The sequence below is a fragment of the Lemur catta genome, chromosome 14 (genome assembly GCF_020740605.2).
Source record: "Lemur catta isolate mLemCat1 chromosome 14, mLemCat1.pri, whole genome shotgun sequence".
NCBI lineage: Eukaryota > Metazoa > Chordata > Mammalia > Primates > Lemuridae > Lemur > Lemur catta.
This window is the reverse complement of record NC_059141.1, coordinates 56,526,061-56,538,387: the sequence shown is the minus strand read 5'-3', so window position 1 is coordinate 56,538,387 and position 12,327 is coordinate 56,526,061. Positions and strand designations below refer to the sequence as shown.

General features: G+C 34.0%; 1 protein-coding gene across 8 annotated transcripts in view; it reads right to left on the bottom strand.

Annotated features, from left to right (window-relative positions):
- The window catches only part of PPP3CB (protein phosphatase 3 catalytic subunit beta), a 49,706-nt gene that overhangs the window by 19,517 nt on the left and 17,862 nt on the right, over nt 1–12,327 (bottom strand). For 7 of the 8 annotated variants that reach the window (XM_045568997.1, XM_045569001.1, XM_045568998.1 and 4 more), the window contains exons 4-9: nt 11,358–11,469; nt 8,936–9,081; nt 8,525–8,664; nt 8,341–8,418; nt 8,141–8,235; nt 5,349–5,474 (exon numbers count right to left, since the gene is read on the bottom strand). In XM_045568997.1, the coding sequence (XP_045424953.1) occupies nt 5,349–5,474; nt 8,141–8,235; nt 8,341–8,418; nt 8,525–8,664; nt 8,936–9,081; nt 11,358–11,469 (697 nt within the window). The remainder of the gene's footprint in view (nt 1–5,348; nt 5,475–8,140; nt 8,236–8,340; nt 8,419–8,524; nt 8,665–8,935; nt 9,082–11,357; nt 11,470–12,327) is intronic. The other variant, XM_045568999.1, reaches the window with a different exon arrangement.

Here is a 12,327-nt window from a genome sequence, read left to right as displayed (position 1 = left end):
ATATGTAAGAGATAAAACTATAAAACTCTGAGAAGAAAACAGGTAAATCTTCATGAGCTTAAGTTAGGCAATGATTTCTTAAATATGACACCAAAAGGACAAGCAACAAAAGATAAAATAAACAAGACCACCAAAATTAAAATCTTTTGTGCTTAAAAGGACACTATTAAGAAAGTGAAAGACAGCCCACACAATGGGAGAAAATATTTTTAAATCATCTATTTGAAAAGGGACTTGCATCTAAAATATATAAAAAACAAAATGCAACAATAAAAAGACAACTCAATTTCAAGATGTGTAAAGGATCTGAAAATACATTTAACCAAAGAGGATATATGAATGGCCAATAGGACATAAAAAGACGCTAAACACCATTATTAACTATGGAAATGCAAATTAAAACCACTTCAGGAGCTGGGTGTAGTGGCTCATGCTTGTAATCCCAGCAACTAGGGAGGCAGGGGAGGAAGGATCACTTGAGGTCAGGAGTTTGAGATCAGCCTGGGCAATACAGTGAGATCCCATCGCTACAAAAATAAGAAAAATTAGTCGAATATGGTGGCATGCTCCTGTTGCCTCAGCTACTTGGGAGACTGAGGTGGGAGGATTGCTTGAGCCCAGGAGTTCAAGGCTCCTGTAAGCTCTGAATGCCCCACTGCCACCCCATTCTGGGTGACAGAGCAAGATCCTGTCTCTTTAAAAAAAGAAAAAATAAACAGATAATAACAAATGTTGCCAAAGATATGCAGAAATTGGAACCATATGCTGCTGGTGGGATTAAAAAATGGTGCAGCTGCTTTGGAAAACAGTTTGGCAGATCCTCAAAAGGTTAATCATATGAGTTACCATATTACCTACCAATTTCACTCCCAGGTCTATACCCAAGAAAAATGAAAATATATATCCACACAAAAACTTGTACATGAATGTTCTTTGTAGCATTATTCATAAAAGTCAAAAAGCAAAAATAATCAAATATCTATCAGCCAATGAATAGATTAACAAAATATGGTATATCCATATGATAGAATACTATCCTACCATAAAAACGAATGAAGTACTGACTCATACTACAACATGGATGAACCTTGACAAAACTATGGAAAGAAGCCAGTCACAAAAGACCTCTTATTGTGTAATTCCATTTTCACAAAATGTCCAGAATAGACAAACCTATGAAAACCGTAGATTGGCAGTTGCCTAGGGCTGGCGAGGAGAGGTTGGGGGAAAATGGAGAGTGACTACTAATGGGCACAGGGTTTCTTTGGTGAGGATGATGAAAATGTTCCAAAACTGACTGTGGTAATGGCTACACAACTCTGTAGAATATACCAAAAACCAAAGGGACTGTACGATTTAAACAGGTCACCTATGTGGTATGTGAATTGTATTTCAATAAAGCTGTTACGAAAAAATAAAAGTATGAAGGCACAAAACTTAAAGAGGAAACTGGCTGTGTTGTGTTACAACTGGAACACAGAGAATGTGAAAGAGAACTGCAGGAAATGAGGCTGAAGAGAAAGTAGGGAAGGTCCAAGGACCTTGTATGACAGCTTACGGTTTATCTTGAAAGCTAGATGGAACCATTTAATGGATACTAAATAGTAGCTTTAAAGTATATACTACTTTTCACCCAGAAGCGTGGCTTCTGAAAGAAAGGCAAGAAAGTCATCGCAAAGGAAGGAAAATCAACACCAAATGTACTGTCTAATAAATTGGAACTATGGGTACACAAGTGTACAGAGGGAAATAAAAGTTATTGGAAATCAAGGGGGAGAGGGGCAAAAACCCACCTAACAGATACAATGAACACTATTTGGGTGATGGGCACATTTATAGCCCTGACTCAAACCATGTATCAAAAATACCTGTACCGCCTTAATATTTTAAAATCAAAAAAATAAAAGAGACATTTAATGTCTCAAAAAAAAGAAAGAAAACCATAGCATAGTAGTAAAGATATCATATGGAAGAAATGTTACTTTTTATTTAAAGATCAGATTTGAATAACTTACTACTACTAGTTCCTCCTCTATTCCTAATGCTACCAGGGCTTCATTATGTCTCTACTTGACTTCTCGTGTAACTTCGTAACAGGTCTCCCAACCTCTAGTCTTCTTTCCACTCCCTTTCACCATGGTTATTTTGCTAAATGACTATCATGGTCATATTCTGTGTTTCAGTGGCTTGCCACCATTTATAAAAGTTCCAGCTTCTCTGTGTGGTGATCAAGATCCTCATGATCTAGCCCTGACCTAACTTTTCATTTTTTTTCTACTACTGCCCTTCATACATCCTACTCGCTAATCAAATTGAACCCCTCAACATTTGTCAGAGACGTCTGCCTTCTTGCTTTCAGACTCAGACTTGGGAAGCTCTCTTATCTAGAATTCTCTTGCTTATCATATCCACCAGCGCAATTCTACCATTCTTCAAGCCACCATTCAAAAGCTACTTTAATGCCTCTGACAGAAATAACCTCCTCTCTCCTCTCCTATAAAACTATGCTTGTCTTGGACCACTTACAATATTACATCTTATTATCATTACTTATATATCTTAAGTCCCCTATTAATCGGCAAAGACCCACATCTTACTTGTATCTTTGTTTCTTTAGTACCTTAAATAAAAGACTTTCAAAAAAAATCTAGTAAATGAATATATCTTATATGTATGACCTTCTATAGAAGATCACACCATATTTGACCCTTTAGAACATAGGTTCTTAAATTAGGGTCAATAAACCTGAGGGAGTTTACCAATTCACTTTAGATCTATGAGCATCCTGAAAATCCTCCACGCGTATACATATATTTGTACGTGAACTTTTATGGTACAAAACTCCATAATTTTCATCAGATTCTCAAAAGTGTTCTATATTAAGAAATTAATGTTTTTATGTTTATGTGTAGTTACTTTAAAAAATGTGTTACTTTAAAAAAGTAACACATTTAAATGTAGTTTTAAAACATTTCTTATAAGAAATATTTTCTAAAATACCTGTAGACATAAAAAAAATTACAGCTAAGATTTACTTCAAAATAATTGAGGTGTGGGATGGGGAGTAGTGGATAAGGATATAAATGACACAAGATTGGCCATGATTTGATAATTGTTAGTAATTAATACATATGAAATTCATTTTATTCACTCTACCTTCGTACATGTTGTAAATTGTCCAATGTAATTTTTTTTTTGAGACAGGGTCTCACCATGCTGTCCAGGCTACAGTGCAGTGGCTATCCATATGCGTGATCAAAGCATTCTACAGCCTGGGACCAAGCAAGCTTCCTGCCTCAGCCTCCCAAGTAGCTGGGACTAGAGGCCAATGTAAGATTTCTTTAGATGAAACAAAAAAGGGGTCCTTAGCCCCCAAAAGGTTACAAAAACACTGCTTTCATCTAACTTTGGGATTAAATCAGCCTTTCAGGAAGCCTTTGGCTTAGGTTAGCTGCTTCCCAGGAACTAGACCAGAGTCAAACTGGCTTTTTGGAAGTTGAACAAATGAAATGTCACTTACTGCTTTTCACATTAAAAGAAAATTTTCATTAGAATTAAGTAGTTAGGCTACCTGAACAGCTACCATATATTAAAATAGTAAGATACGCAAAGAATTTGAGAAAATGTTCTTACTGTGTTTAACAGAGGTTAGGATTCTATTCACATGTAATGTTAAAATCTGAGCTTTACATTTTTAGAAACATATGAATAATTCAGAGAAGATCCACAGAAAAACAACAAAAATAGTCAAAAGGTTTGCATACTTCCTTATCTTACAAGAGATAAGGTAAATTAGAGTAGCAAAAAAGAACCAAAGATCACTTAGTAGCAGACTTCAAATATAGAACACTGAGGAAAGCCTACTTTTCTCCATCTTCACTTATAAGAGAGCCACAGAAATCATATTAAATTTTCTTATCTCTCACAAGGAGTTGGACTAAATGATTAAGTTCACTTATGAGCTCTAAAACTCTATAATGCCCTGGTTTTTCCTAGGTGCACTAGTTAAGAAAAACCTATTATCTATTTCTTTCCTTGTTTAAACACTCACAGTATAAACATTTAGATTAGATATAATGAAATATTTCCTTACATGGGGACTTTAGAGAACCAAATTAGAGAGATCTATGAAATGTCCATTTTTTCCTACCTTATCCTCCTGACTCCTTCACCCTCCCCATATTATATTAAAATAGTTGAGGTGCAGTCTAGCCTGGAGGCAGGAGAGCAAGATGAATTCTTAAATTCACTTTAGCCTGATGATGCTATGACTGAACTATTTCTCATATACCAAAGATAGAAGGTTGTAAGTGTAATGCATCCCTTGCACCTAAGCCCTTAACTGGCCCCCTTCTCAAATGCTAAAGGGTAATTCTAGCTTCATATTAACTTAATGTTGAACCTACTGAGTAAAAGAAGACCAAAGGCAATCTGCAGAAAACCTATTTAACACACAAAGTTTAAGTATTAATTCTGAATCTTAGAACCACAAACTGCCTTGGCAGAAGGCACATATTTCATACAGAAAGGAACATTTTGTAACATGGAAGAGGTGAGAAAAAATTAGAGAGGGATATAGAATAAATGTTTTACAATCATGTCCACACTCTCATGATATCATTTTCCACATAAGAAAACTGAGGCATTGCCTTGTGAAAACACTAACACTAAAATGGAAAAGAAGAATGTCATAAGTAATGAAATCCTAAGAATTTTATATAACTAGAAACAAAAGTTAGAAACAAAATTTCTTAAATTGCATTTATTTTCTCTTAAAAAGCCTTTTAAGTATGTACTAAGAGGTCTTCCTCTGAATTATCAGAAAAGCATCACTACTAAAATTTTATACATTTTTTTACATAGAAGAAGAAATATTAGGTTAGAATCTAAATTTCTCTTTATCATTTCTCTCTGAGTACAGAATTGCTATAAAGTGACTAATATTGCCGACATGAAGGCTTTCAAGTTCCTTCATGAATTTCTGAGGCATGCCCAAAAATGGTGTTCAAACATGCAGAAAGGTCCATTCCAAAAAAAAGCTATCCCTCCATTCCTTCATAAAAGATTTAAGCTAAAGAAAAAAAGAAAGAAAATCCAACAGCTGAAGACAACATCAGGCTATTTATAAGTCTTCTCCCAGTCCCCCAGACACCCTCACATGGGGGCTGTAAACAGCTAACTAAAATATCTTTGAGGCTCTCCTACCCACACCCACTGACACAAGTAGAGCCATAACCATAGTGAAACTAGACTTTAGTTTCCTTTAGCAAGATGTGCCTATGATAGTAAACTGGAGTAAATGTAACAGTAATAAAACAATTCTTTATTTTTTAAAATAAAAATCATACCTTTTTCTCCAACAAATGGTAAAGACCATGTGAAGACATCCATAAAATTGGGCAACCAGTACGGATGTGGAGAACAGTTAAACTGTCGAATATTCATCACATTATTTTCATATTTTAATACAGCAGCTGCAAGATAATTTGTCAATGTAACAATTTGTCTTTAGCCTCAAAAGTATAAAATACATAAAAGCAGAAAAACATCTTTTTAAGAGGGAGGGGCATTCGGGGTGACTGGAATCAAGGTTGGTAGAAGGGGAAAGGAACTAATTTTTAGTAGTAACATCTTCTGTTTTTAACACACTTTTATGTATAGCAATAGTCAGATCTTCATTTATTACTATTACTAAAATTTCCAGATTCTTTCCAGAATGTCTGTTTTACTTTATAACCCAATGATGAACATGCACTTTTACTAAATTCAAAATTGTGAAAACTCAATTTTTAGAGGAAACACCAAATGGCAATGAGCAATTTTCTAGGTTTTTAAAGTTCATATAAGTTGAGGAATTTAAGAGGGTCTTTAGCTGCAGACAACCTGAAAAGTACAGCTGAATGGTAATAAAGCAAACAAACAAAAAATCCCACCAATTTGGAGCATTTTATTTATGAATCTATGAATGTATTCGTTTCATTTAATATGGAAAATGAGACAAAACTATGATGAAGAAATATTTTGGTTCTTTTAGGAAAAAAAAACTAAAATACCAAAAGAGAAAATATTATAACCAAATAATGCAAAAGTAACATACTCATCTCCATTTCAGATATAATATGCTGACATAATTAATATCTTAAATTAACCTACATAGATTTCAGTCATTGGTTATATTACTTTATGGAACACTGGGTTAGAAGGACTAGATTCGAATCTAAAATTACAGCACGTACTAGCTGTGCAATGCTTGGTAAATTATTCAACTAATCTGTTTCTCACTTATAAAATAGGACTAATATGTCCACCCTGCCTACCTCAGAAGTTTATTTTAAGATCACAGAATGTATTTTACATGAAACTACATAAAAATACAAAATGCTGTGCACACATAATAATTATGTGGCTTTAAAAAAAATTTTGATGAAAAGTACTGAAATATAGATGTTAAATTCCAAGATTTGTGATTCTGGCTAATACAGAATCAAAAGCAATCCTGCATTTACTAATGTAACAGGTGTATGTTTGTTTCCCTTATGAAATGCCCATGTGAAATAAAAGTACTTTAAATTAACCTCAGAAATTATGAGCTGATACCAAGCTTCCAGGCCTTACTTAAGGGAGAAAAAAGAAAGAGAAAAAATCTAGAAAATTGCCTTATGGATGGAATGAAACATTACAAACATACACATACTATGTAAACACTCAAATCATTAACACTATTTATATACAGACTCAAAACTATTAAGAGACATTTGATTTTGACAAGACAGAGTCAATGGTTTGAGTTTCTTTTCTAAGTAGTAAAAAAATCAATCCCTTAACCTCCTGAGTCAACCTGTCAAAGGACAACCAGTAAAGCATTTAACCTGGCACTGAACTCTAGCTCCTTTAATACTGACGAGGGAAGTCACAGTTGAGGAATTAGAGCACTGGTAGTTTGTTAAATGTAACAGTCAATTCTGTTTTTTATAATGGAGTCAAAACTTAGATATGTTTCTTCTCAAAAATGAAGTCACATTTCATTAGATATCTACAGTATAAGTTCTTATGGCATATTATATACCAAAGTTACCCAGCATTCTACTGTTTGATCTCAGGCAAATCTTTTATTCTTTTAACCATCATCTCCCATCATCCAAAAAACTTTTTCTGCTCCTCTTTTGAACTTACACCATGACCCTTACTTAGCAATAACCTCACCATCTCCCTAAATGTACTTTTAAAAGTCTTTAACCTTCTGTTCTTTCCTCCTGGCACATCCACTCCAGTCTGATCCTGAAGCTATGGCATAGCCAACTGAATTCCAGACATGTCAAGACAGAATAGAAGCTGGCCTCTTAATTCCTCTTCTGAAGATGTGAACTACATAAACATACTCAATCTCATCCTCAATGTCCTTGGCACACACTTAACTAGATTAAAACCTTTTGGCATCATCCGTCAATAGTTATGTTTAAAATAAAATGAAATCCAATTACTACAGACAGATCAAATTTGCAAGGACAAAGGGGAAATGAAAACCACTGGGATAGAAGGTAAAGAAAAAAAGATGTAATAAAAATGGAAAAAAGCAGTAGAAAGAAAGAGAAGAACGTATCCTTCAAATGAGGTCAGAATGGCTTAATCAAAGAAAGCTCAAATACAAAAAAGTACTTCATGGGGCAGTGGTAAGACTGTGGAGGTAAAAGTAGGGAATAAGAAAGGGAAAGAGAACGTAGATCAGTAAACACAAAACAAGAAACATGATAAATTAAACAAGTAGACAGTGCAAATAAACAAAACTGTCAAAGCAGCAGCAGCTTTATACAAACAACAAAAATTCTCTTGATTTTAAGGGGAAAGATTTAAGAAAGGGGAGCTTGAGAAAATCATGTTTAATTTTGCTTGATGTACTTAACTCAGAGCACTTTTTATAAACAGCTTTTGTAAGTGACAACTTGTGGAATGGTTTTATATGACTCAGTTTCACATTTTGGATTTTTATTTCTTGTTCTCTCCCCTCCCTTATATCTTATTGTTTTTTATAATGAGATTTGGATAGGTATAGCTTCATAAAACACCCCTTTTCTATTTTCAAAAAAATAAGTCAATTAAAATGCTAAGTTGTTTAACAATTTTTTTATCAACAACATCTTACCTTTATTATTGTAGACATCTAAGTAATTAGGTGCCGAAAAAATTGTTATTAATGAAGGGAACCCTGTAGTTTGACTTTTTCTGTACATTCTATAGCTGCAAAACAAATAGCTTAATATGCATCGTAAAGCATCAATCATGGATACTAAGTTTGATTTGTATTTAAGGTGTTAATTTGGGTCAGGGAAACAGAATTCTTACCCTGCATCTTGAGCTTCATGAGCTCTAATAATCGATAACAAATTATTGTTTTGCAAAAATTCACACACTGCTGGATAGCTGTGGGGGAAAAAGAGTAAATTAAGTAAAATGATAATTTTTTTTGTATGTAGTACATGCTATGTTAGCAACTAAAATGTGATTAATCTTGGATATTTTTCCTTACTTATAAAAATAAGAACATCCTCGAACTGTATTGTGACTAAAATGTTCCTGTGATTTTTCATTTCCAAAATCTTCAGAAGGATCGGACCATAGCAAGTCACACATTGGTCCAAATGCAGGTGGCTCTTTGAATCTATCTAACTGTGAAAGAAAAGAAAAAAACAAAGAACAGAAATAATTCATCAAAAAATAAAGACAGAATGAACACAGGAAAGTGGTACCAACCAACTTTGAATATAGTCCATACTACATCGTTCAGAATGATTAGAAGCTATTTCCTTAAAATATCATCAGTATATTAATTTTTAGTATTACCTAATCTTGGCAGTAAAGAGAATTTTGAAGTGTCTACTCTCTACTCAACAAAGTACTATAAATAGTAACCAACCTTGGAACTAAAATATATACTCACTCTCCTAATATCATCCAGCGTGTGTATTTCTGGTGAAAGTCCACCATGAACACAAAGAAACTGTTGGTTTAAAAGTGCAGCAAGAGGCAGGCTATCAAAAGCTTCCATACAAGCTTCATAGACTCTTTCTGAATATTTAATTTTACCTAGAAAAAGAAAAAATTAAATAATTGAAAATTACTATCATTTTTAAATCATACACATACACTCATATATATGATTTTTATTTCTTATTCTCTCCCCTCCCTTACACCTTATAGCTTTTTATAATGAGATTTGGATAGTTTCAATCATAAAAGGAAAAAGTGACCAGGCATGGTGGCTCATGCCTATAATCCCAGCACTTTGGGAGGCCAAGGTGGGAGGATCACTTGAGGCCAGGAGCTTGAGACCAGCTTGGGAAACATGAGCAGGACCCTGTCTGTACAAAAAAAATTTTTTTAATTAGCTGGGTGTGGGGTATGGTAGCACACGCCCGTTCTCCCAGCTACTCAGGAGGCTGAGGCAGGAGGACGGCTTGAGCCCAGGAATTCGAGGTTGCAATGAGCTGTTATTGTGTCACTGCACTCCAGCCTGGGCGACAGTGAAAGACCCTGTCTCTAAAAAAAGGAAAGGAAAGAGGAAAGGAAAGGAAAGGAAAAGTATATATGTATGTACAAATAATGGACTATTAAAACCAAGGCAAGAAAACTATAGAGACAGAAAACAAGACAAGTGGCAGCTAGGAGTTGAGAGTGGGTAAAGGGGTAACTATAAAAAAGGCAACAAGAAGAAATTTACAGCATGATGGAACTTTTCTGTATCACAACTGTGGTGGTGGGCAACTCTATTCATTATCAAAAGTCATAGAACTAAATACCACAAGAGTAAATTTACTGTATATAAATTTTTTTTTAAAGGCAAGCATCTTCCCCTATAAGAATCAACAAAAATAAGCAATGTTATCAGTCTTATAAAGACAAAATTTTTGCTTTCCTTAAATTTATTTTGGGTATGCAGCAGATAGTCATACAATATTACTAAATATAAGTAAGTCAAATCTCTAAAAACAGCTCAGCCCTTCACCTTTATTGGCCAAATAAGGCAAAATTAGAACTATACTTGAGGCTAAAATAGCTTTAATAGTTGCTTTATTTTATTATTACAGGCAAGGCCACTACATCATCACAACAAAATTCAAAGTCTACCTTATTTTTCTAAAAAATAAAATATCATACTCATATGTTGGAGGAGATGGGGAGTTCCTCTTGTCCACAATGAATACATAAAATGGTCAATGAAGCAGGAAACCAATACAGAAACACAAGAATGACAAAATTCCACCAAATCATGATATCATTTACTTTTAGGAAGGTATCATGCATATTCCTTTGCTCCTTTATATCTTTAAATTCCTGGATATTTTGGTTTTGGTGGGACATGGGTGGGTGATTTGTTAATTAAGCAAAAAACAAGAGCTTAGCTCTTATTTCCCGTTTTAATATTGTTACATTCAAACATAAGAAAATCTATACATATCCAGAAACCAGAGATTCTAAGTTGGTAATCTGCTGACAGACCTGTTTTCCAGCACTGTGATTTAATAAAAACTTTAATTTGATTGCTTTTAGGTCAAGCATGTACTTTCCAGGTCTCATCTTATTCATCTAAGTTACCTGCCTGATCCTTGAAGTTATATGATTATGCTACCTCTGCCACTACCCATCACTGTATTTTCTCCTTTTACTATAAGTCTCTACTAATATGATCTTTTTTGGATTTTGTTTTGAGTGTCAATAATTTTGAAATTATTTCTATTTTTAGAACTTAACTCTAACTTAATATAGTCATGAATATTAACTTAACAATCACAAGGTCTGAGGTATAAAAGGCCAAATATTGCTCTGTATCATTTATTAATAGCTGCTTATAGCTACTAGATTACCACAGCTATAATTATTTGAGAAAGAAAAGGGGCTAACAATATACATTAAGAATTTCAATTCATTAATAGCATGTTTGAAATGATCTGCAAAGATGATGGGATAAATGATTTGTTAAGAATCTTCACAGGAATGCCTCAAGATTGGGGGTCAAAAATCTCCAATACAATAACCACAATTTTTTTCTTTGTTTTTTTTCTGTTTTTATTTTTCCTGTTAGAAAAAAAATAATTTTAAAATTAAAAATATATATAAAACTTCAAACTGTTCCTAAGTACATTTGTAAAAATTAAACTTAATAGCAAATATTGAAATGAAAACTTCAGAATTAAATATCATTAAACACCTGAGAGTAACTGACAACCTTCCTCAAGGCTGTATGTGTGGACGCTAAATCTGCTCTTATATGCTGCACTGTAAAGTCTTCATTAACTCTTACTATACACAACACTCCAAAAGAACATTGAGGAAGAGAAAACAAATCTCCTGGCAGTACTCACATTCCTGCTTAAAGGTAAAATATTCAGTAAGGTGTCTGCATTCATGGTTGCCTCTCAGAAGAAATAATGTGCTTGGGTATAGAATCTTCAGAACCCATAAATATAAGACACACTGCAAAAGAAAATGTTTCCAGTGAATTTATCTTGCATTTTTGTTTAACTAAGCTGCTTGATCTTTGCTCCTTTTCCTCTAACTCTATTACCCTTACCATCTCTAGTACTCTTTATCCCTTACTAAAATATAAGCTCAATGAAATAATAGAATTTGTCTATTCACTTCTAATGTGTCTATTCACTTCCTATTCACTTCTGATTCTCCATTCCTAGAAAAGTATCTAGCAAATAGAAAAGCAATAAATATTTGAGGAGTTTTTAGTTTTTATTTAAGCCAGGGTCTTGCTCTATCACCCAGGCTGGAGTACAGTGGCATCATCATAGCTCTCTGCAACCTCCAACTCCTGGGCTCAGGAGGACCTCCTGCCTCTGCCTCACTAGTAGCTGGAAATACAGGTGCATGTCACCACACCTGGCTAATTTTTTTATTTTTTGTAGAGACAGGGGTCTCACTATTGCCCAGGCTGGTTTTGAACTCCTGGCCTCAAGCAATCCTACCGCCTTGGCCTCCCAAAGTGCTAGGATTACAGAAGTGAGCCACCACGCCCAGCCCAATATTTGTTTAATGAATGAGTCAAATAATCTATTTAATTACTTTAGATTTACAGATTGTTCAATATAAAAACAATTAGCAGATTGGTCTTCTCAGATTTATTAGTAAATAATGTCAAAAATAATAGCAGCTAACATTTATTTAGTACTTACAATGTGTCAAGGACTATACAATTAATCCCCCTCATTTATTTCTCAAACAACACTATGAAGTATGTAATATTATCTCTATTTTACAAATGAGGAAACCGAAGCAAAGAGCTTAAATAACTTGCCCAAAATTATAAAATTCATAAGTGATGGA